At 44.4% G+C, this 25,856-nt stretch overlaps 1 protein-coding gene across 1 annotated transcript in view; it reads right to left on the bottom strand.

The window, feature by feature from the left end:
- HELQ (helicase, POLQ like) overlaps positions 1-25,416 on the bottom strand; it is a gene marked incomplete in the record, with an annotated part of 237,703 nt that extends 212,287 nt beyond the window's left edge. Inside the window, 4 exon segments of the mRNA XM_030190564.1 lie at positions 6,243-6,443; positions 7,236-7,414; positions 17,257-18,004; positions 25,225-25,416. Coding sequence (XP_030046424.1) covers positions 6,243-6,443; positions 7,236-7,414; positions 17,257-18,004; positions 25,225-25,374 — 1,278 coding nt within the window.
- Positions 25,417-25,856: the final 440 nt, after the last annotated feature.

Below are 25,856 nucleotides of genomic sequence, written 5' to 3'. Positions count from 1 at the left end.
CAGGAGTGGGGATAGGTAGTAGAGGGGAGGTTCTTAATAGTATCTGTTCTCGCATATGGAGTGTTAGGGATGACCCATGTTCTCCCACACATTACATCGCATCTCCTCTGGGGGAGGCTGGGCTCCCGGAGGGTCACCCTGATGATATTTATAATAGTACCAATGAAACAGAGAAGAGATTAGTCGATCTGGAATTAAAATATTATCATGGAATGTATCAGGCATCACATCACCTGTAAAGCGCTATAAAATTCTGACCCAGATAAAGCGGCAAGGTATAGATATTGCCTGCCTGCAGGAAACAAAATTGTCCGATATAGAACATGGGAAACTCTGTCAACAATGGGTGGGTGAAAGCCACTTCTCCTCTTCGGGTAATAGGAAGAGTGGGGTTGTAATACTCGTCCGAAAGGGACTACCTTGTACAACCAAATTAGTCTACAAAGACACCGAAGGATGCATTGTGCTTTTACAGATAAATTACCAAGGGCAGAAGTTTTACATCTGTGCAATATATGCCCCAAACGCCTATAGCCCAAGTTTTTTCCAGACCCTTATAGCACTAGGACTGCAACATAATGATGCCCCCTGGATATGGGCGGGAGACTTTAATCAAGTACTAGACCCGAGTTTGGATAGATCCTCACCCACAGCTATCCCAGGGTCGGGTAAAGGGAAAGGGATACCAGCGCTCTGTAAACATCTCCAATTAATTGACCCGTGGCGTAACCTCCACCCTACCACAAAGGATTACACACACCAATCTAAAGTCCATTGCTCCTGGTCCAGAATTGACTACATATTAATATCACAATCCTGGTTCTTTAAAGTCCAGAAGGCCACTATTGGCCCCATGGAGATATCAGATCATAATATGATTTGGGTGGAACTTAACGTAGGTAGGGGTGGTGGAGAGGGTAACAAATGGAGATTCCCTGCATATTTGTATCAGGATAAACAACTACTAACTCACCTACAGGAGAAATGGCAATTATATGAGGATACAAACCTTACATCATGTGACTCGCCTATAACATATTGGGAGGCTTCCAAGGCGGTTATGAGGGGGGAAGTGATAGCATTCCAGTGTGCTAGGAAAAAGTGCCTGGCGGCCGGGATACTGCGCTTAGAGACAGCATACGTGAAGGCAAAGAGGAAATACTTAGGTGACCCTACAATAGCTAACAGAGAATCAATGTCAGCAGCTTTAGTAGCATTAAACTCCCTTATACATGAACAAGCCATGAGACAACTAGTGGCGAGGCGCCTAAATTTTCAGCGATTCGGGAATAAATCCGGGGAACTATTGGCAAGGGTGGCAAAGGCAACTACTGCACAGCGATTTATTCCAGTGATTGAAAACTCTAGGGGGGACAAACTTACCCAATTACAAGATATAGTAACTACATTCTATGAGCACTTTACGCAGCCCGCTGCTTACTTTTGCTGGCAGGGGGGAGGGGGGGGGCCCAACCCCCGCCAGCCGAGGTCCGACCCGCAGTCTTCATATTTCGTCTTCCTCCGACTCCTCCGTGGCCATGCTGTAAGTAAAGCTGCTGATTCGTTGAATCCAGTTCGGAGTCTGACGTCGCAGCACGTTGTACGCACATACAACGTGCTCCGAACTGGATTCAACGAATTAGCAGCGTTACTTACAGCATGGCCACGGAGGAGTCGGAGGAAGACAAAATATGAAGACTGCGGGTCGGACCTCGGCTGGCGGGGGTAGGGGCCCCCCGCCAGCAAAAGTAAGCAGCGGGGGAGGGTTGACAGCGGGGAGGGGGGCCAGGGCGAAATCTACCCCACGCAGATACGCCCCTGCTTAGAAGATGCAAAAATGCCACAGTTATCAGAGGAGGCCCGCCAAATATTGTCTGCGCCCCTACAGACACAGGAAGTACTTAAAGTAATAAAAGCCTTGCAAATAGGCTCGGCACCAGGATTGGACGGCTTCTCCAATGAATATTATAAAATGCTGACGCCACAACTGTGCAGAGCGTTGGCGGATTATTTAGATGCAGTAGTGGTTTGGGGATCCTTTTCGCCCAGAGAGAACGAAGCGCTGATTACATTAATTCCTAAGCCGGGTAAACCTAAAGACCAAGTAGAATCTTATAGACCCATCTTCCTTATTAATGTTGATGTCAAGATCCTGTCCCGAGTACTGGCAAATAGACTGATGCCCCACATGCCAGTGCTGATCGGAGAACACCAAGTAGGGTTTGTTAAGGGTCGTCAGGCGGTTCAGCAGGTACGGAAAGCCCTCTTAGCAGTGGCGTATGGGCAAGCTACGGGAGATCCCCTCCTATTAGTTAGCTTAGACGCAGCCAAGGTGTTTGACAAAGTTAATTGGGATTACATGTTCCAGGTACTTGAATACATGGGCTTGGACGGATGGTTTTTAGATGTCAATTAAACTTACAAAAATCATTGGCCCTCCCAATACAAGAAACAGTGCAAAAGGAGTGGGAGGGCCCTTTCCCCTTAAATACCTAGGGGTCTATATCCCGAGGGATTTAACAAATCTGTATAAAGAAAATATGGACCCCCTGAAGAAGCACACAAAAGAGCCTTTACAGGGATGTCAGGGCCTACCCCTGTCTTTGAAGGGAAGAATCACCATGTACAACATGTTTATTTTTCCCAAATGGACATATGTCTTTCAGATGATCCCTGCTATATTGGGATATAAAGAGGAGAGGTGGCTACACAAAACTCTTACAGCGTTTTTGTGGCAGGGAAAGCGAGCACTGGATTAAATAAACTTATGAGACCTTGTCTAAAAGGGGGGCTGGGGGGGCTGGGGCTACTTGACCTAAAACTTATAACAATGGCCTGTAGTCTGCGACATTTATCAGATTGGTTTCGTTCGAGGGAGTTTTTCTCCTGCACTAGAGTGGAAACCTCACTGATGGCCCCAATGGAATTTGCTTACTGGCTTCATGCCCCATCTGAAGAACTCCCAACCCTGGGCCCATATAGGTCTCTTTTGAACCCCTTGCGGAAAGCATGGAAATGGTTGAGCAGGAAAAATAATTGGAACAGTGTAGTGTCCCCACTACTGCCCATTAAAGGTAACCTAGCATTCCAAGAGGGGGGGGAAATCTGCTTTGTTTAGGAAATGGGAGATTTGTGGTATTAAATACTTATTTCAGGTAGTATCCAAGACAGGGACCATCAAAACATTCCAGGCCCTGTGTGCAGAATTTGGGCTCAGACAGAAAGACTATTTTCAATATATGCAACTCAAGCACTACCTACGAACATTGCCTGCATCGGATCTCACGCAGCAAGTATGGGAATCCATGAGCGATATGCTGGGAAGCACAATTAAAAGTACCGCTTAAGTACTTCCACCATCACCTCAGAGACTTACAGGGGACACTGGACTACACACAAGTGTCGCAACAATGGCATCAAGAGTTGCGGTGGAAACCGGACCCAGATCAAACTGTGCTTGATGAGTGTGTATTGGGTGACAGAAAATGTGACATGGCAGGAAATGCACTACAAATTTATTATGAGGCTGTATATATCACCACACAGGGCTTATAAGGCGACCCTGAGAACAACAGACGACTGCCCAAAATGTGGAATTGTGGGAGCTTCTCTAGGGCATATGTTTTGGTATTGAACAAAAGTGACCCCTTTCTGGACAAAACTGGGACAACAAATATCACAAATGTGGAACATACACTGGCAACCAACGCCGGGACAACTGTTTGATGTCTATAATGTTCGTGGCAAATCACCAGAGGGACTCAAATCGTTCTTGAAAAGAGTGGTCTTGATGGGCAAACATACTATACTACAACTGTGGCTACAATCAAAACCACCTGGAATACCGCAATGGCGAGGAGCCATGATGCAATGCTGCATGTTGGAAAAAAAAAAGTGGGAGACTTGGCCTCGAAAAAAGGAGACCAGTTCTGTAAAGTCTGGCTTCCATTTTGGGACACTCTGACACCTGTTGCGAGAAGCAGGATATTGAACTGTTAACAGAACCGGTAGGGGGGGTAGAGTTGAGGGTGGGGATGGAGAGGGGGGGAGTTAGGGGAAGATGGGAGAAAACTTATAAGCCTGATGACATCTCTTATGTGCTGTTCACATTATTTGCTGTATTGTGTCTAAGTGTTATCAATAAAAATTGATATATAAGAAATAAGTAGTAGTAGCAGCAGTACAAAGTAAATGGACACTCTTCACGAGGCACCAGCTCCACAGATGCTTGATAGTAAGGGTGACAGCCCATCACTTTTGCTCCGAGCCATGAGGAAGACATGAAGGCATTGGGAATGGGGTAGGCAAGCTCCAGGGAGTATCTTTCTTGACCACCTCCAGAACCCACTGGTTCAAGGTGATGTGGGCCCACTGGCGGCAGAAGAGGGACAACCTGCCCCCTACTCATGACCACCAAGGGGCCCAGTGTGACCTCATTGGACAGGACAGACTGCTGGAGCTCCACCTGTAGTAGCTGAAGGGCTGGCTCTCCTAGGGCCCCAAAAGGAGCCTGACCTGGAGTCCTGGATCGGAGCACACCGAGCTGGTGAGAAATGGCCCACCCTCCGGGAGTGAGCTCTGGAAGCATGGGACCACTGGGAACACTTAGGCCTCAGCTCAGAGAGACAAAGAAGTCGTCTCCACCATGTCCTTCACCAGCTTCTCCAGGTCCTCCCTAAATAGCAAGTACCCTCGAAAGGGCAACTATGTCGCTTCTTGGAGGTGACATCTGCAACCCAAAGGCAAAACCACATGTGAGAACACTGACTGAGAGGCCAGGTAGACCTGATCATACAGGACATCTACCAAGAAGGCTGTTCCAGACTCTAGGTAGGAAACATCCATGAACTCTGACAGCTACTGCAGCCAGTACAGCATGGCACATGCCACAGAGCCACCACAGACTACTGCTTGAATGCTGGATGCCCCTACTGAAAAGGTTAAAACATTTCACTATGTTTTACTGTGAATGTTCATATCAATCCAAATTAATATGGAATTATTCAGCTCCTCTCTCAAACACTACAAGATAATTGGCACTGTATGGCTATACATGGGTCAACAGTTATAAATGGTGCAGGTTCCACAAGGGAAACCTTGATTTTCACCTATGTTGAGCAATACCCTCTCTTTCTTCAACCAAAACGGTTGTAAACGTAGTCTGCTCTTTTAAAAGGCACGTCTACTGGATATAAAAAGTGAACTTGCAATGAGCACATGGCCCTTTTTCTTTAGTTCTTTTAGGGGAAGAAGCACTTTCCTGCCTGCCTTTTTCCTTGTTGATTTCCTTTTGTACTTGCTGGTGCAGAAAGCACTGACTACATAACATATTCTGCTCCTATATCAAAAGCCTTCTTCAATCTGTAGAGCACCTAGGATGAAACAGGGTGCCAGCAAAAGGAACAGAGTTTCTATGGTGAAGTCTCTTCCCATCATCTCAACTGTGCAAACTAAGCTATTGCTACACTACGGTGCTCTTCTCTGTTCTGACAGTGGAAGTTTATATCTTATATGAAAGTTTTTTTGTAACAAACTATCGACTTTACACAATCAGCTATACATCATAAGACTCCTGAAGAAGGCGCGAGCTAGCGCCAAAACACAGCTATGTTGAGTCGTTGTCACTTCGCTTACAATAAAGAATTGTTTCTTTATAGACGTCTCCTCCGGTTTTTAGAAGAGCCTACCTTTCCTACTTCTTGCTTCTGCAAACTAAGTGTATCACCTTATACTGATGAGCTGTCCTGAATTTTACCAGAAATTATCTCCTTGTGCTATGAACTGTGTATGCTGCTAGAACTCCATGCTACTGTAGTTCACAATTTAAATATAGAAGCAAATAGAATTGGTTTGTTCACCCTGCATTTATGTTAAATACTGACATTATCGGAAACCACCAATATGAGGTTTGGACTGATTGGACTAAATGCTTTATTTAAAGGTTTGGGTTTGCTTGAGGTGAAGATTGCCAGTGGATTGGAACTGGTTTGGAAGAAGCTATGCACACATTGGGAGGAGTGTGTGATCATCCACAGTGGGGGAAAGCTTCTCTGACTAGTAAAGAAACTCATCTAGGAATCCCCAGAGTCAGTCCATTACACCATTAGTTTGACCACATTTAAAAAACCCCAAACAGAACAAACAGTTCCCTTCAATACTTACAATATGTGCTTAATTCTGACTGATAATGTGTATGTCTGTTGACAGGTCAAATACACACAGCTAGCTATATAGGTACAAACCTCATCAATTACAACAAGTCCCAAATCGTCAACTCGCCCAGTTTCAATCAAGGAGTTTATCAGGCTGTGCCCTTTTTCAATTGTTGCAACATACACAGATTTTTTTACTCTTCTCTTGATTGGGGGGAATCTACCTTTACTTCCAGCATACTCTTCAACCAAAAAATTAAGTTCCACTCCAAAAGCTGACAAACCACGAACCTATCAAAATACACAATTAAAAAAAAAAGACTTTCAAAAGTTAAACCTAAAACAGGTCATCAAAATCATGACTTAATTACTTTTGCCCACACATTCCTGAAAACAGTGTTTACAACATTAGATAAAAATACTTTATTTTCAAGGCCTGTTGTTAGAAATCCAGTTGTGAAGAAGGGATGGCAAAAAAGACTCTCCTTTTTTCTAGTTATTTTATTTATTTATTACATTTGTATCCCACATTTTCCCACCTATTTGCAGGCTCAATGTGGCTTACATAGTACCGAAGAGGCGTTTGCAGACTCCGCTGTAAACAAATACAGATTGATGTTGTGGTAAAAATAAAGTACTTATTGCAGCACTAAGCCTCTGAGGAGGGTAAGATTTATCAACAGCTTTCTGATAAGCACAAATAAGGAAAAGTCTTACAACTCAGCCCAAACTACCAGTCACATCTCTATAAGAGGTTGCAAATAAAATAAATGTTTTCAAAGTTCTACATACCACAACATAAAAGGTCAAGATTTTTGGTAGCCATCTATGGATTGCATTCAATAAAGACTTGTTTCCCCTTACTAACATAACAGGAAAGCAGCGTTTTTGAATAAGGCCTGGAATATTCTACCACAAATGCTCCACATCTCTTTTATTATGAAACTTCATGAGAAAAGTTAACATTTTTAACAGCTATCATATAAGACTGCCTTCCACAATGTTTTTATTATTATCTGTCAAGGAGTATGTCTAGTTCAAGTAGAATTCAAAAAAAGGGGGGGGGGGGGGGAGAACTTGTACCTTTTCCTGGACAATGGCCACATAGGGCAAGATCATTAGTACATCCCTCTGCCGGCAGAGCAGTTCTTGGAGGATTAAAATTTCAGCCACTAGTGTTTTTCCACCACTGGTTGGAAGTGAATATATCAAGTTTTTTCTTTGTTGTAAGGATTCTAGTGTTAAACAAGCATGTTGCCACTCTGCAGAATTAAATAAAACAAGTTAGAATAATCTTAACAGACCTGTATACTTACTTTATCAGTTCAAGAGAGAAAAATTATCAAGATGCTTTCATTAGAGTGGAGGTGGAAGGAAACTAAGGTGGAGCCTGATTTATCTTAGGATTTCTTCCATCTTTACCCATAAGTAAAAAACCATCAAATCTATTTTTAAGATTGTTTTCTTGAGGCAGTGACAGAAATCAGTCTTCTGATGAGAATGACATCAACACTGTGAGAAGCATGTATTAATTTCCAACAGAAATATTAAACCAGTACCATACTGCCTCAGGAAATCCATCAAATGTAAAGAAAAACAACAAATGGCGAATGGAAGCCAATCTGCTTCAGCACTGAATTTTACACCATTAGCATAAGCAGAAACTAGTTTATGATTTGCCTACTAAAAACAGAGGGCTTTCTTTTACAAAGCCGCATTAGCAATTCCTGTGTGGCAAATGAGAGGAAGCCCATTCAATTCCTATGGGCTTCCTCTCATTTGCTGCGCAGGAATTGCTAGCACGGCTTTGTAAAAGAAACCCAGAATGCATTAAAAATCTTCAATTATGTCAAAAGAATAATGCAACAACAAGTGAAGAGTCCAGTATAAATGCTTAATCAGATAATCAACACGATGTATTTAAAATTCCAATCTTCCTTTATTTTCAAACATGCTCTTCTTTTTATGTAACAATTGTTGAGAACTTAGCTATGGCTCGATGGTGGCCAAACCCGTTTCACTTTACATGCTTCATCAGGAGCCATGCATCAACTTTCTAATCTCCCCCTCTTCTATTCTCCCCATTATGCTTTATTATTGAATTCTTCGTATATTTATGATTCTTTACTTATTGATAAGTGTAGGTTTATGCATCGTTTCATATTTTGTAATGACTTCTTTTTAGCTTGATAGCCACACTGAACTCAAAATTTTGCGGAAAATGTGGGGGTGTGCGGCGGTGGCGGCAGCCAATAAAGCAAACATGATGCTAGAATTATTAGGAAAGAGATGGTGAATAAGACCGAAAATACTATAATGCCTTTGTATTGTTCCATGGTGCGACTGCACATTGAGTACTGCATTCAGTTCTGGTTGCCGTATCTCAAAAAAGAAATACCGGAATTAGAAAAGGTTCAAAGAAGAGCAACCAAAATGATAAAGGGGATGGAACTCCTCACATAGGAAGAAAGGCTAAAGAGGTTAGGGCTCTTCAGCTTGGAAAAGAGACGGATGAGGGGGAGATATGATTGAGGTCTACAAAATCCTGAGTGGTGTAGAACGAGTAGAAGTAAATCGATTTTTTACTCATTCCAAAAGTACAAAGACTAGGGGACACTCGAGGAAGTTATATGGAAATGGCTACTCTTATATTCTTATGTAATGTCATAAATAAATAGCCCTTTTATTATTGTGTCACAATAGTCAAGTACCTTGAACTGACAGTCAGATTAACTAGTGGGTTCACATAAAAGACGATGACACTAAGGGCCCTGTTTACTAAGATGCGCTAGCGTTTTTAAAGCGTGCACAAAATTAGCATGCGCTGTGTAGGTGTCCATAGGAATATTGCGGGCGCTTACACAGTTAGCATGCGCCAATGGTTAGCGTTTGATAAAAAACGCTAATGCGCCTCTAGCACAGCTTAGTAAACAGGGCCTTCAGTTTCTTCCGAAATAGTGTAGTTTATTCACTATTAAGTGTTGCTCCAGGAGGTAGGGAGGAAAGAACACTGAAGTAGGTGTTACCGTAAAACAACAGACTTCTGTTTGCAGAACTTTACAGTACTAAATGGTAAAATACTGTGGGGCCCTTTTACTAAGCTGCGCTAAAAAGTGACCTGCGCTATAACTAGCGCACAAGTTTCCCAAGTGCTGAGGCCACTTTTAGTGCGGCTGTAAAATGGCCACATTTTCAATTTCATTAATTAATGGCTATGTGCTAATTTCCCAATGAGCACATGGCCATTAGCCTGGGAGCCCTTACCGACACCTATTTTCTAGTCAGGGCTTCTGTGCTAACCATGCGCTAATTGGTTAGCATGAGACACGTGGCGATGTAGCTGCGCTAACCGATTAGTGCTGGGCACACTTTACTCTCCACCCCAAGAGCTAAAAAAATAACGGACCCTGTTTACTAAGGTGCGCTTAGGGTTACCATTTTGTGTCCTCTGAAAAAGAGGACACGTCACGCCCCTACCCCGCCCCTGCCACGCCTCATTCCCCGCCCCTGCCCCGCGCCCCTTCAGGTACGGGTTCCGCCACGCCCCCCCCCCGGTCACATAGTCCCCTCCCCCCCATCACATACCCCCCCTCACTTACTATCTAGCCCTGGTGGTCTAGTAGCGTCTTCTCTTCGGGGCAGGAAAGAGCCCCCTCTTTCCTGCCCGGAGCGCTGCCTGCCCTTGCCTGCTGCATCCTCCTTGGTATGGCTGGGGAATCAAAATGGCCACCGAGAGTTGAAGCGGCCTCGCGAGAGTTCAACTCTCGGCGGCCATTTTGAATCCCCAGCCTAGACCGAGAAGGATGATAGACAGGGGAGGCAGCGCTCCGGGCAGGAAAGAGGGGGCTCTTTCCTGCCCCGAAGACGTCACTAGACCACCAGGGAACATGGTAAGGAAGGGGAGGGGACGGGAGACCAGGTCACCAGACCCACACGCCCACCGCACGCACGCGCCTGCCCGCACCCGCGCCCACGTTTGTCCAGAAATCCGGACAAATGTGGGCGCGGGCAAAATCCGCCGGACGCCCTGGACATGCCCTCAAAAAGAGGACATGTCCGGGGAAATCCGGACGTATGGTAACCCTAGGTGCGCTACTGTTTTTTTGCACGTGCTAACTGTGTAGACACCCATAGGAATAGTATGGGCATCTACACGGTTAGAGCACGCTAATGCTTAGTATGCGCTAAAAACACCAGTGCGTCTCTAGCACAGCTTAATAAACAGGGCCCAAAGTGTGTTTTAGTACACAGATCCGAAAACTACTGAGGGACACATGAGCAAGCCCTGCAGTAGTAGATTTTAATCTGCTGTAAGCACACATTAGGGCTTACCACAGCTTACTAAAAGGGACCCTGTATATTTTAGTTCTTAGATGATATTGAATAGATAAATTAGTGATCAAGTGCCTCTAATGTATTTATAGCACTTTCAAGAAATTAGATTACAATATGGTTTATCATAAAGAAGAAAATGCAATGCTGCCAACTAATTCAAGTAAGTTTTACATCAATACCTTATATTAAGAATCAGTGCTTTTTTTTGTGCCGGTACACTTTTTTTTTTTACCTCCCATTCGCTGTCCCCATTTCCTCTCACTGCCTGCTTCAGAGTCCGGGCCTGCAATCACTCAGTACAAGCAAGGCCCGGTACCAGCACACACTCAGCCTTAGTTCCATACGTGTCAGAGAGGGTGGAACCAACAGGGCCTTCCCGAGCACATGGTATTGGGCGCAAAGACTCCTCAGTGCTGGTGCCGGGCCTTGTATTGGCTGATTACTGCTTGGCCAGCCTGGTCCCCTACATCCTCCCTACGAAAGCAAGGAAGATCCACGCATTGATTAATATGGAAGGCCGAAACCACCTTGAGCAAGAAGGTACAGTACGAAGCGAAACACCCACCTCCAAAAAACAGAGAAAAGGGCCCCTACAAGAAAGTGCTTGAAGCTCCGAAAAATGGAGACAACGTTCCCCACAAGAAAGTGCTTGAAGCTCCGAAACACGACGGGCCAATGTAATTGCCACCAAGAACACAGTCTTCAGCAAGATCTTTTAGGGCAGCTTTGCGAATAGGTTCAAACGGAGGGCACTGCAGCGCCCGAAGAACAAAATTAAGTTCCCAATCCGGACAGGGCGCTTAGAAGGGCAGATTCAGTCATAAAATGCACTACATCAGCATGCGCCACCAAAGAGGCGTTCTGCAAGTGCCCCCAGAAACCAGAGCTGCCACCTGAACCCTCAAGGAACCCAGTGCCAGCCTCTTGTGCACTCTTTGATGCAAGAACACCAGAATGTGGCCAATGGAAGAGGCAAAGGGATCTAGACCCCTCTCCGCACACCAGCCCTCAAAAACATGCCCGACACGGGCATAAGATGAGGAAGTAGAGCACTTCCTGGCACGGAGCAAGATCGCAATGGCAGAATCTGAATAGCCCTTTTTCCTCAGACAAGCCCTCTCAAGGGCCATGTTGTAAGACCAAAGGGGGAGGGATTCTCCATGGCCAATGGGCCCTGACGGAGTAGACCTCACGCCTGCAGGAGAGGCAACAGCTCTCTGTCCAGGAGCCGCACTCAATCCGCATACCATGGGCACCTCAGCCAGTCCAGGGCTACCAGGATCACCCTGCCCTGATGGGCCATCACTCTCCTCAACAATCGGCCTATTATTATGGAGAGAAAGTCTGGGTTTTTCCAGATGTAACTGCCAGAAGAAAAGAATTTCTTGCATTAAGGACTGCCACTTTGGCATTGGGGGCATCATTTAATTTAAATTATCCCTGCAAATGTAATGTAAAATATTTGGGAGTTAAATATGTTTTCTTTGTTCCTGAACATTTAAAGCAATTTATTGAACAGAAAAAAATAGTTTAAAGCATGTTAGGGTCTCTAGTTTGAGCAGTTCTTGAATGGGTGATAAGGTATTATTTATATGTGGATAATTTGCTAAGCTTTTCTTTTAACCAGTGTGTTGGAGTCTTATCTCCTAAGTTTATAACGGCTCCTACCCCCAATTTTGGTGGTCTAATACAAGTTGTAGCCATATTAATTTGATGTAGAATTTCCTTAAAAATTCCTAACTGTTTTTTCTTATTCAAGTGGTAAATGCTTGTAAATTTGTGAAAAATGATAAAATGGTTGCAACAGGGCATCTAGACCCAAACAGTTCTGCTCCCTGCGACGGCTGAAGAACTGGGGAACCTTGGCATTGGTCTTTGTGGCCATGAGATCCAGGTGTGGTAGGCCCCAACAGCTCACCACCAGCTGAAACGCCCCAACACACAGTTACCACTCTCTAGAATCCAGAGCATGCCGACTGAGAAGTCAGCCTCCACATTGACAGACCCTGCGATGTGCACGGTCGAGAGGCAGAGCAGATGACTCTCTGCCCAGGTCATCAACAAGCTGGACTCTACCACCAGTTGATTGCTTGTTGATATAGGCCACTGCCGTTGTATTGTCCGTGAAGACCCAAACTGGGGCCCCTACAATAGCAGGGCAAAGGCCTCCAGAGCCCTCCAAACCACTCGGAGCTCCAGCTGATTGATGGGGCAGTGAGCCTCCCTTGGAGACCAAGAGCCCTGAGCCAGGTGACACCTTGAATGGGCTCCCCATCCCAACAAGCTGCCGTTTGTCGTCACCACCTCCCAATGCAGGATCGGGAAGTGCATGCCCCAACACAACGGCCAGGAAAACAGCCACCACCTCATGCTCCGTATGGCTGCCAACGTTCAGGCAAACCAGATGCTATAATTCTCCGAAACTGGAGACCACCGACTGAGATTGCTGTTGCGGACGCATGTGCGCCCTTGCCCAAGGTACCACTTCCATGGCCGCTGTCATGGAGCCGAGGACCCGCACATAATCCCAGGCCCGTGGCCAGGGAATCAAGAGGAGCAACTCCTCTTGACCTGCCAGCTTTGCATGCCCCCCCCCCCCTTTGTCAGGAAGACCTGAGTTCTCTTGGTATCGAAAAGGACACCCAAATACTCCAGCCATTGTGACAAAACCAGTCTGCTTTTGTCAAAATTGATCACCTACCCCAAAGACTGCAGTAGGTAGACCACTGTGGAAGTCACCTCCACGCTGTCCTGGTAAGACAACGACCGAAATAGCCAGTTGTCCAGGTTTGGGTGAACCAGAATTCCCTGCTTCCACAGAAATGTCCCCACCACAACCATAACCTTGGAAAAGGTCCTCGGGACCGTGGCCAGGCCGAACAGGAGGGCCCGGAACTGGAAGTTACGGCCCAACATGGCAAAGCGAAGAAATTGTTGATGCGGACCTCAAATGGGGATGTGGAGGTATGTTTCCTTGAGGTCAAGAGCGGTGAGAAACTCCCCCTTCTGCACGGAAAATGTGCCACCCACAGACACTTGTTTACGCCTTTGTTGTCCAGGATGGGCAGCACCGTGCCCTCTTTTTTAGGGACCATGAGATAGATGGAGTACCGCTCCAACCAGAACTTATTGGTAGGAATAGGAACAATGGCCCGAAGAGTCAGCAAAGACTCTACCATGGATCTGACATGCACCATTCGAAAGGCCCCTCGACAGGGGAACCGTAAGAAGAAAGGAGCAACCGGGCGGGAGAATTCCAGCTTATAGCCCTGGCCCACAAGTCCTGGAACGCCTGAGGGTGTCCCTTAATCGGCCTGGATGAGCTGGCCGGCCTGGCATCATTGTGACTGATGGGAGGCAGCAACTACTCGCTCTGCCTTCCCTGGAGGTTTCCTGTCCTCCCAAAAGGAAGACTATTGGGACTGAAATTGCGGTCGCTAGCCAAAAGCCGGGCAACCCGGCCTATATTTCTTCCTGTCCTGAAACCGAGCAATAGCTGGGCCCGTCTGACAACCGGAAGAACAAGGCCTGTCCTTCTGGAAGCCTCTGAGGCCTAGACTCCCCCAGTTCCTTAACTAAATTGCTAAAGTCCTCTCCAAACAGCAATTTCCCCTGAAAAGGCAACTTGACCTCGTGGGCCTTAGAGGTGGCATTCGCCGACCAAGCCCACAGCCAAAGCAGACGCCTGGCAGCGACTGCCAAACACATGCCCTTGGCTGAAGGCCGTAGCATGTCATACACCATATCCGCCAAATAGGCCAGGTCCGCCTCCAGCCAGGCCGCTTTAGAACCACCCTGGGAGCCAGAACTTTGGTGCCATTGCAAACATGCATGGGCAACAAAAGAACTGCAAAAAGAAGCCTGAAATCCCAGGGCTGTCACCTCAAAGGCCTATTTCAGGGCCTGCTCCAACTTCCTATCCTGTAGATCCTTCAAGGCTACCCTGCCTTCAAACAGCAAGGCAGTCTTCTTAGTAACCGCTGTCAACAATGAATCAACCTTAGAAAAGGCCAACTTTTCCTTCACTTCCGGCACCAAGGGAAAGAGACGGACCATGGCCCTCCCCACCCTAAGACCCGCGGCAGGAGAGCTCCACTCAGTGGAAATGAGGTCCTGAACATACAGGTGTATAGGGAACGCCTTGGCCGGCCCCCTAAGGTCCTTCATAAGGCTAGCCGGCTGGCCCCCCGCAGAAGCCCCCATGAGTTTGGCAATGGACAGCACTGCCAGCGCCTCTGAAATAAGGGAGCTCAATTCATCCCGCTGAAAAAGCCGGAGCATACGAGGGTCATCTCTCTCTCCTGAAGTGCCCTGAGGGGCCCTCTGAGCAAACCGATCCCACTTCCGACTGCAAAGAGACCTGCAACCAAGTCTCCACGGGGTCATCCACCGGGGCCAACTGCAATCTTTTGTGAGGAGGGGTCATCCCTGCCTCCACACCCCGAGGAGGCACCGAATTCAGCTGGGCAGAAGTCCCCTGCTTCAGCAGGTAGGCCTGGTGGAGCAGCAGCACAAACTCCGATGAGAAGGGCAAGCCCTGCCCAAGTACTCCCCTTAGAGACCCACATCCCCTGCAGCCAGCATGGAAGCCTCGTGGTCTGCTGAAAGCAAGATGGCTGACATTCCCGCCTCCCGCTGAGGCGAGGTGCCAAGTGTCCCCCCAGACGCGCAGCCGGAATCCACATCTCCACTTGGAGTAACCAGTCTGCACGCTGTGCAGCGGCCCAAGGAGGAGCACCATCCTCCACACGAGGAGCAGTGCTTCACCCCTTCCGCGAGGGCTGCCACGTCGACAAATGCACCTGAGAGGAAACTGGCGGCGCTCCACTTGTGGCTGAAAGAGAAACCCACCAGAACCACCGCAAAGAACTCCTGGAGTTTGGGGTTTTTTTTTAACAAAGCGCCTGTCAACAAAAAAGGCAGCCGCACCACTCCTCCAAAATGCCAGAGGCCCAACACAAAGCTAGGAGACTCACCGTGCTGGATCCTGCACAAGAGGCCACAGCCACCCCCTGCCACAACCGATCCCGCTGGCCTGGACAAACGCTCCTTACTACCAAAGCTGAACTCACCTTAGCTGCTGAGTTAGCCTGAAATAACTTTTTTTTTTCAAGTTGTTGAACAGGCACCTCACAGCCACAGGAGGAGAGACAGGGGAAGAGCAGAAGATACTCCAGGCAGGAGGCAAGACAGGAACCCAGCACCACCAGGTATGTCCACACCACTCAACACCGCACTCAACTGGGAGCCAGTTGACCAACTGGACAGGAGCTAAGGCCTCGGGTCGAGAGACAGAGGAAGTCTTGTTTGTTTGTTACATTTGTACCCCGCGCTTTCCCACTCATGGCAGGCTCAATGCGGCTTACATGGGGCAATGGAGGGTTAAGTGACTTGCCCAGAGTCACAAAGAGCTGCCTGTGCCTGAAGTGGGAATCGAACTCAGTTCCCCAGGCATGTCGAAAAAAAAAGTCTAAAAGTACTAGGTATGAGCAGATTTTTTAGCAGACAACCCCCCCACCCAAAAAAAAAAATAATAAATAAACAATAATAAGCCATTAAACAGGCTACAGGCTAGAATGCATTGACAGGAAGCACAGATTAAAAAAAAAAGTGGGGGGCCCACATAGTGGCATCACTATACCTCCCACGCACAACCAAGGACAGCATTCTCTAATTTTTGTATGGCAATGCACAGCTCTGAACTACCACACTAATCCAAGACTGTCTTGTCTGTCTGATTAAATTGACAACTGAATTATCTAAATACAATGTTCCAAGCTGAACTAATAGAATTTATTTTCCAATGCATGCGCATGTTAACAAGTATATAAGGAGCTGCCAAAAAATACTAGTATAGATCCTCTTGGATTCCCTGAAATGGCCTAAAGATTTCATGTGGACAGGACACCAAATACAAGAAAGTTATTGTTGAGTGGAGGGGAACCATAGTAATACAGTGATCTCATAAACTAATGTTTCTTCCCTTAGAAAATATGCTAAAAATATCTGCTAGTGTTGTCACTTTAAAACAATAATAGTCAAGCAACATTAGTTCAAGTTACCGTGAAAAGGTTTTAGCCATCAAATAAAAATATTGTGAAGCCTAACAATGTATTACTACAGTTAGTAATCCAATAACTGGCTTCACATGTATACTGTCCCCTTGCACAGAAAAGCAAATTAATGATTAAACGTAAGAAGAACGGTGTCCAATGTGCTATGTTTAAACATAAGCAGAATGCTGTACCATGTGCTACCCCTCCCAAAAAAGGTTGCAGATGACTTAAATTCAGGTTTCTCTACAATACTACATTTTTCATAACCACCCTATAGCAGTATTAAGTGATTACATTCCAGCCTGTTTGTACCCCAGAACCTAAACAGAAAACTGGAAAATTTAAACTACCAACACTAACCAGTAAGGGAAAAAATAAGACAGAATAGCAGAGGACACGGAGAATCAAGACCAGAAAAAAACAATAAAAAAAAAAAAAAACCCAAGAAAGTAATCTAGAATCAAATACAAAAGTGGAAAGAATACTCTTACAGTAAGTTTTAGAAAAAGCTATGGTAGATTTAAAGGGTCCCAGGTCACAAGCACACATTTCCTGTATTTAAAATGGACTGTAAATCTGCTAAGCATTTTGGTAGACTGCTTAAGTAATCACTAATACCCAAACACCACCTATTTTTTTTTAACTTCTGGAACTGCATCAGGCTAAACAGCAGAAAGCAATCCTATTTTCTTAGAAAAATAGATGAACTTTACCATAAAGTTCTTTAATTCCTCGCAGCTTGTGAAAGAGATATTTGACTTTGCTGGGTAACCCATAAAAAGGTCCGATATCAACATTGGAGGATGTTTCAATACTTTTCTTAGCAACATCAATCTCTTCAGAAACGATAGCTTCCTTGAGCTGCTTAGTCCTGGATACATTAGAAGTCAGAGCCCTGGCATTCCCAGCCAAAGTATTTTTAAGGTGATCTAACAGGCTCTTCTGTTTAGTGAAATCACAGTTTCTGCTTTTAGACAAAGGATCACCACCACCATTGTTATACTCAAGGCCCTGACAGGGAGAGAATTTAGAAGGTTTGTTATAGGAGGAATGTATCTGGGTACTCTTCTCGATTAAATCGTTAGATTCAAGATTTAGAGTTCCATCCATGTTTACATCATAAAAGTTCTGAGAACAAGGCAAATCATTTGGAAATTCATCACCAGCTTCATTCTTCTTCTTCTCCAAGTCACCTGCAGTCTTAAAGAGAATGTGTTGCTTCTCCTTTTTCCAAGCAAGATTTTCCCTATCAAGTGTACTACTCTTTTTAATTTGCAATTCAAGATCATTATTTATAGAATTTACAGTAGTTTTGGGGTCCATATTTCCATTAAATGGCATTACACTGTCAGTAGACTCCATACATCTTCCTTCCATATAATCCACCTGAGCAAGCATCGATGGGTCTTCAGCAAAGCTATCATAATCACCAAACAGGTCATCGTCGCTGCCAATGTTATGCTGCATGGAAAAGGAAAAATAGCAACAAATAAAACTTATATAGATAATTTATTTATTTATTATTAGGATTTATTTACCACCTTTTTGAAGGAATTCACTCAGATAATGTTTTGAGAACAAGAATTCAGGTATTCTGAATCTTACTCCATTAAGTGTCTTTTCATGAACACAAAAGACACTTTTTGTTAATTAATATCTTTGAAGAGTAACATTTACTTATAAGTCAACTAACCTTATTCATAAAAAAAATGTCTATATGCAATGAGAAAAAAATAATTTGTGAATAACACCAAGCTTTTTATTTCAATGCTCATGCAAGGCAGACAATAAGGATTCAGTTCTATAAATGGTGTTAAAATTTGGGCACTGATAAAAATTAGCACCAAGTGCTATTTTATAAACGGCGCTCAGAGTTGGGCCCCAGCAACTGAACTCAATTTGGGGTACAAAGATTTACACCAAGTAAAACCTGGTGCAAATTCTCAAGCCTAAACTACACAATCTCCCTTATTCTATAGAAACTGTGTATAAATTCCAGGACTGCCTCCCATCTGCCCCTGCCTCTCCCACGGTTGCACCCCCTCCCCTTTTCAGATCCACACGTAAACGTTATACGTAGATCCCAGCACCTAAAGATATGCATGCAAATTTCAATTAATGCCAATTAGCACTAATTGATTTTTAGCACCCTATCAGCACTAATTGACACTAATCAATTAAACTTCATGTGCAATTTTGAGTGTCATGTATGTAGAATTAGGGTATGAATGTTAATCTACTTAGACCTATCAGCTAATTAAACTTGAAGTGGGCAATGTGCTGCACCTACTGCATAACCACCATTCTGTAGTATAGAGTAGATCTATCTACATTTCCTTACCCTCTGTAGTGGTGGTGTTGTGAATTTTGCCCATCACTTGGCTGCCAATGAATGCTCTCTTCAACAGCATGAAGCCACTTTGAAGAGAATTTCTTAGGGCCCACTGTGAGGCAAATTTTATTGTCCAGTTAAGTGGGTACTTACATCTTTATAGACAGTACTCAAACTGAGCATTTCTTTTAAAAGAACACCAAGGGCCCTGTTTGCTAAGGTAAAACTCTAGCACACCTTAGTAAACAGTGCCCCAAGGCTGGTAAAAAGAAAAAATTTATGATTAGAAAATTTGTGATTATCTCTGTGTTAACATCTGTTTAGAGATGTTATACCTTTCCTCTGGGCCAGGTTATTAATCATTTTAAGGTTTAGATTAATCAAGTTTAATGCCTGGTGCGAAGGTGGCGGACCTCACTCGTCACCTAGACAGGATTTTAGATAGTGCTGGGGAGGAGTCGGCTGTCTTGGTACATGTGGGTACCAATGACATAGGAAAATGTGGGAGAGAGGTTCTGGAAGCCAAATTTAGGCTCTTAGGTAGAAAGCTCAAATCTAGATCCTCTAGGGTAGCATTTTCTGAAATGCTACCTGTTCCACGCGCAGGGCCAAAGAGACAGGCAGAGCTCCGGAGTATCAATGCGTGGATGAGACGATGGTACAGGGAGGAGAGTTTTAGATTTGTTAGGAACTGGGCAACATTCTGGGGAAGGGGGAGCCTGTTCCGAAAGGATGGGCTCCACCTTAACCAGGGTGGGACCAGGCTGCTGGCATCGGCATTTAAAAAGGAGATAGAGCAGCTTTTAAACTAGAAATGGGGGGAAGGCCGACAGGCGCTCAAAAGCGCATGGTTCAGGATATGGTATCTTGCAAGGATACCTCACAAACAGGGAAGATAGGGTTTCTGGATAGTGAGGTTGCACAACAGACCGTGGTAGGTCAAGTGCCCTTAAATACAACCAAAGATCAGACAAAAGATGGCAAATCATTAGTGTTAAGTACTAAGTACTAGATGTTCCACTCAATGTGGAAATTAAAAAGAGTAAGACAATACTTCCCAAGGACCGTCTTCCGTAACCTCGTACAATCATTAGTACTCAGTCACCTAGACTATTGTAATGCACTCTACGCTGGATGCAAAGAGCAAATACTCAAAAAACTCCAGACAGCCCAGAATACAGCAGCCAGACTCATATTCGGAAAATCAAAATATGAAAGTGCTAAACCCCTACGAGAAAAGTTACACTGGCTCCCACTCAAAGAACGCATCACGTTCAAAATATGTACCCTAGTTCACAAAATCATTCACGGCGAAGCCCCAGCCTAAGTCAGACTTGATAGACTTACCACCCAGGAATACTAAAAAATCATCTCGCACATTCCTTAATCTTCATTTCCCCAACTGTAAAGGTCTAAAACACAAACTAATGCACTCATCAACCTTTTCATATATGAGCACACAAATCTGGAATGCGCTGCCGCGCAACCTAAAAACAATCTATGATCTAACCAACTTTCGCAAACTACTGAAGACCCATCTCTTTAACAGGACATACCACAAAGATTAACACATGTGAACTCCCCCACATGTATCCAAAACTGTCTTAAAATGTTCTCGTTATATTACTATCATGTTTTTCATTATCATGTAACTCAAAATCCTTCTGTAATACCAAACGTCTATTCTCTTCTTATTTCCACTATTCACGATGTATTGTAAGCCACATTGAGCCTGCAAAGAGGTGGGAAAATGTGGGATACAAATGCAATAAATAAATAAATAAATAAATAAGCATCATGCAAATAGGAACAACAAACATACTCTGAAATGTCTATATGCAAATGCTAGGAGTCTAAGAAATAAGATGGGCGAGTTGGAATATATTGCACTAAATGAAACACTGGATATAATAGGCATTACTGAGACCTGGTGGAAGGAGGATAACCAGTGGGACACTGTCATACCGGGGTACAAAGTATATCGTAGTGATAGGGTGGACCGGACTGTTGGAGGGGTAGCATTGTATATTAACGAGAGCCTTGACTCAGATAGATTACAAATTCAACAGGACACAAATCACATCTTTGAATCATTGTGGGTTGAAATTCCATGTATAAAAGGGAAAAGGACAGTGATAGGAGTGTACTACCGTCCGCCTCGCCAGGATGAACAGGTAGACGCAAAAATGATAAAAGAAATCAGAGACGCAAACAAAATGGGCAATGTGATAATAATGGGTGACTTCAATTATCCAAATATAGACTGGGTAAATGTAACATCGGGACACGCTAGAGAGGTACAATTCCTTGATGAAATCAAGGACAGCTTTATGGAGCAGCTGGTGCAGGAGCCGAGAGAAGGAAAAAATTCTAGACTTGGTCCTTAGTGGAGCGCATGATCTGGTGAGGGACGTTATGGTACTGGGGCTGCTTGATAACAGTGATCATAATAAGATCTGTTTTGATATCAACCTTGAAGTAACTATACACAGGAAGTCAAATACGTCAGTGTTTAAAAAAGGAGACTATGATAAAATGAGAAGATCGGTAAAAAAAAAAACTTAGGGGGGGGGGCAACTGAGAGGGTAAAAACTGTACAACAGGCATGGACGCTGTTCAAAAATACCATCCTGAAGGCCTAGGCCAAACATATTCCGCAAATTAGAAAAGAAAGATGGAAGTCCAAAAGACAGCCAGCGTGGTTGAAAAGTGAGGTGAAGGAAGCTATTAAGGCTAAAAGAAACTCCTTCAGAAAATGGAAGAAGGAACCGTCTGAAAATAACAAGAAGCAGCAAAAGGAGTGTCAAAGCAAATGCAAGGCGCAGATAAAGAAGGCCAAGAGGGATTACGAAAAAAAGATAGCATTAGAGGCAAAAAAACACAGCAAATTTTTTTTTCGGTATATTAAAAGCAGGAAGTCGGCAAAAGAATCGGTTGGGCCGCTGGATAACAGAGGGGTAAAAAGGGCAATCAAGGAAGATAAAGATGTAGCGGAGAGATTGAATGAATTCTTTGCTTCGGTCTTCACCGAGGAAGATTTGGGTGGGATACTGGTGTCGGAAATGGTATTTCAAGCGGACGAGTCGGAGAAACTTACTGACTTCACGGTAAACCTGGAGGACGTAATGGGGTAGTTCAGCAAACTGAAGAGTAGCAAATCTCCTGGACCGGACGGTATTCATCCTAGAGTACTGATAGAACTGAAAAATGAGCTTGCAGAGATACTGTTAGTGATATGCAATTTATCCTTAAAATCGAGCGTGGTATCGGAAGATTGGAGGGTGGCCAATGTAACGCCAATTTTTAAAAAAGGTTCCAGGGGAGATCTGGGAAATTATAGACCGGTGAGTCTGACGTCGGTGCCTGGGAAAATGGTAGAGGCTATTATCAAAAACAAAATTACAGAGCACATCCCAAGGACATGGATTACTGAGACCAAGTCAGCACGGCTTTTGTGTGGGGAAATCTTGCCTGACCAATTTACTTCAATTCTTTGAAGGAGTAAACAAACACGTGGACAAAGGGGAGCCGGTTGATATTGTGTATCTGGATTTTCAAAAGGCGTTTGACAAGGTACCTCATGAAAGGCTAGAGGAAATTGGAGGGTCATGGGATAGGAGGAAATGTCCTATTGTGGATTAAAAACTGGTTGAAGGATAGGAAACCGAGAGTGGGGTTAAATGGGCAGTATTCACAATGGAGAAGGGTAGTTAGTGGAGTTTCTCAGGGGTCTGTGCTAGGACTGCTGCTTTTTAATATATTTATAAATGATTTAGAGATGGGAGTAACTAGCGAGGTAATTAAATTTGCTGATGACACAAAGTTATTCAAAGTCATTAACTCGCGACAGGATTGTGAAAAATTACAGAAGGACCTTACGAGACTGGGAGACTGGGCGGCTAAACGGCAGATGATGTTTAATGTGAGCAAGTGCAAGGTGATGCATGTGGGGAAAAAAGAACCCGAATTATAGCTACATCATGCAAGGTTCCACGTTAGGAGTTACGGACCAAGAAAGGGATCTGGGTGTCGTCGTTGATAATACACTGAAACCTTCTGCTCAGTGTGCTGCTGCGGCTAGGAAAGCGAATAGAATGTTGGGTATTATTAGGAAAGGTATGGAGAACCGGTGTGAGGATGTTATAATGCCGTTGTATCGCTCCATGGTGCGACCGCACCGTGAGTATTGTGTTCAATTCTGGTCGCCGCATCTCAAGAAAGATATAGTAGAATTGGAAAAGGTGCAGCGAAGGGCGACTAAAATGATAGCGGGGATGGGACGACTTCCCTATGAAGAAAGACTAAGGAGGCTTGGGCTTTTCAGCTTGGAGAAGAGACGGCTGAAGGGAGACATGATAGAGGTATATAGAATGAGTGGAGTGGAACGGGTGGATGTGAAGCATCTGTTCACGCTTTCCAAAAATAGTAGGACTAGGGGGCATGCAATTAAACTACAGTGTAATAAATTTAAAACAAATCAGAGAAAATTTTTCTTCACCCAACGCATAATTAAACTCTGGAATTTGTTGCCTGAGAACATGGTTAAGGTGGTTAGCTTAGCAGAGTTTAAAAAGGGGTTAGACAGTTTCCTAAAGAACAAGTCCATAAACCGCTACTAAATGGACTTGGGAAAAATCCACAATTCCAGGAATAACATGTATAGAATGTTTGTACGCTTGGGAAGCTCGCCAGGTGCCTTTGGCCTGGATTGGCCGCTGTCGTGGCCAGGATGCTGGGCTCGATGGATCCTTGGTCTTTTCCCGGTGTGGCATTACTTATGTACTTATGTAACAATGAGCTTGTTTCCAGACATAAAACGGCAGCAAAGCTGAAGCGAGTACATTCAAAGTCATACATATATTCATTCATGAAATGCACAAATGTGAGGAAAAGGCCTCAGACACCAACAATGTTCCTAGTATAGCAATGCAGTCCTAGCTGTCATCATTGGCTGGGGGAAAAAATACACCCATAGTACATAATCATTTAATCAAAATTTCAAAAATAATGGTTTTTTTTTCAGCCAAAGATGACAGCTAGAACTATTGCTATAAGAGCATTGTTAGAGTCTGAGGTTTTCTCCTCCTATGTGTGCATTTTATGAATGCATATACTCATGTTTAGAACATGTTTTGGACTATTGTATAAGCAACATTTATTTCTCCTATAAAAATCCTGTTTTGAAGTGCAGCAAAGCTCAAATGCGCAGACCCACCAAAAGCCAGAGTTGAATATTACCCCCAAACTCTATGCGGTTGGAAAGAGAAGTAGGCATACAGCAAACTACCTTTCACTCTTATTTGAGAAGCTGTCAGGGATGGAATTCACTCTGTAGAAGCTTGAATATCTGCAACAAACCCTCCAGTCTGATCCAAGGAAAATGTAATGCTCAAACCATTTGCTTACTCTGCAAACACATCAAAGCAATAGCAAAGTTCTGAACAGTGTGCTCAAACGTTCAGGTATCTGAATGGGTGCCAGCTCTGTGACTACTTGAGCACCCCCAATATTAAGCAAACTCCATGATTGGGTCCAGGGAGGGGTAATCTCCATTGGATTCAGCACCCCCAATCATTTTGAAAAGCCGGCTCCTATGGCTGTCTGCACTCCATCTCCCTTTTGTAATTTTTTTTATTGCTGTTTAGGTGAAGAATATTGTCTGTGTTTTATGGAAGAAAGCCTAGGACTGAAGAGTTTTTCACACAGCTGGAAAGGGGAAATGTTGAGTCTTCAAGATTCAAGCAAGTCTTTTTAGTTATTTATTAAACTAGTTTAATGATTTTATTCCAAACCAGTGGTGGTTCTCAACCCAGTCTTCAGAATAAACCTAGTCAATCAGGTTTTCAGGATACTAACAATGATACTAACGAGATATATTTGTACAGCATGGAGGTTTGCCTCCTACACATGGTTGCCCTATTAATCCACATGGAAAGGTGGCAATAAGAGCAAACAAGATGCAGGTGATACAGATGCATAGGATTAGCCCAATAAAAAGGTGATCAGCTTTCTCACGTGAAGAAACCTAATAAATTAAGAAGTTAACCCTCAAAAGCTGTTTTAATCCAATGAAATTGTTATCACCTACAACTTGTCGACTCTTTATCACCACATTCTCTCTTTAGGTAACTATATATAACCCGGGGTCTTTAAGGTTTAAAGTGCTAGGATGATGACTGGCAGTCTGGAATGTTCCCTGCTTTTCACACCAAAACAATGGGCGCATTCTTTTCTTTTAGCTCCTAAGAGTTAAGTGCAAAGAGTTCATGCGAGCGGCACACATATAGGTGTTTGAGTGCTTCGGTTTAGCCGACATTTCTGCCCTGCATTTCGGTGGAGGCGGCTGTACCTCAGCGCTAGAGGGTCCGGGGGAGCCACCGCCGCTACTGCTCGTTGTCTTCCAGTTACTGCTTAGAAGACTCCGAGAGTCCGGGAAACTTCTCTTACGAGATATCCGGCGACACGGGAGCCCACAGCCAGCGGCAGTCTGCTCCGCCATGCGGCGAATCCCGCAACGGCCCCCGGATGGATCGAACCTTACTTCCTCTCTTTTGAAAAATGTCTATCGACGTCATTTCCCTTTCTGTTGACGTCACGATGAGACAAGTACGTAGCTGCTGTTGAGCCGATGAATCGACGAGAGGAGGAACCTACCTGTGTGAGAATTTTGTACAAGCGGGAGCTAGGAATGGGCAACTGGAGTGTATGTCTCCGTTTTAGCGACTATGCTTTCTTTTATGGAGCCATATATTTACTGTCTGTTCTATTGTAGTTTGGCTTTACTCTAGGTCCTACGGACCCCGTACGTCTCACAAACCTTAACGGCAGCGTTTTGACCAAAGAGGTTATCAATAGAAATCAAACAAAATAAAACGTGGAAAAGAAAATAAGATGATACCTTTTTTATTGGACATAACTTAATACATTTCTTGATTAGCTTTCGAAGGTTGCCCTTCTTCTTCAGATCGGAAATAAGCAAAT

The sequence above is a fragment of the Microcaecilia unicolor genome, chromosome 2 (assembly GCF_901765095.1).
Source record: "Microcaecilia unicolor chromosome 2, aMicUni1.1, whole genome shotgun sequence".
Classification (NCBI taxonomy): Eukaryota; Metazoa; Chordata; class Amphibia; order Gymnophiona; family Siphonopidae; genus Microcaecilia; species Microcaecilia unicolor.
This window is presented reverse-complemented; position numbering and strand designations above follow the sequence as displayed.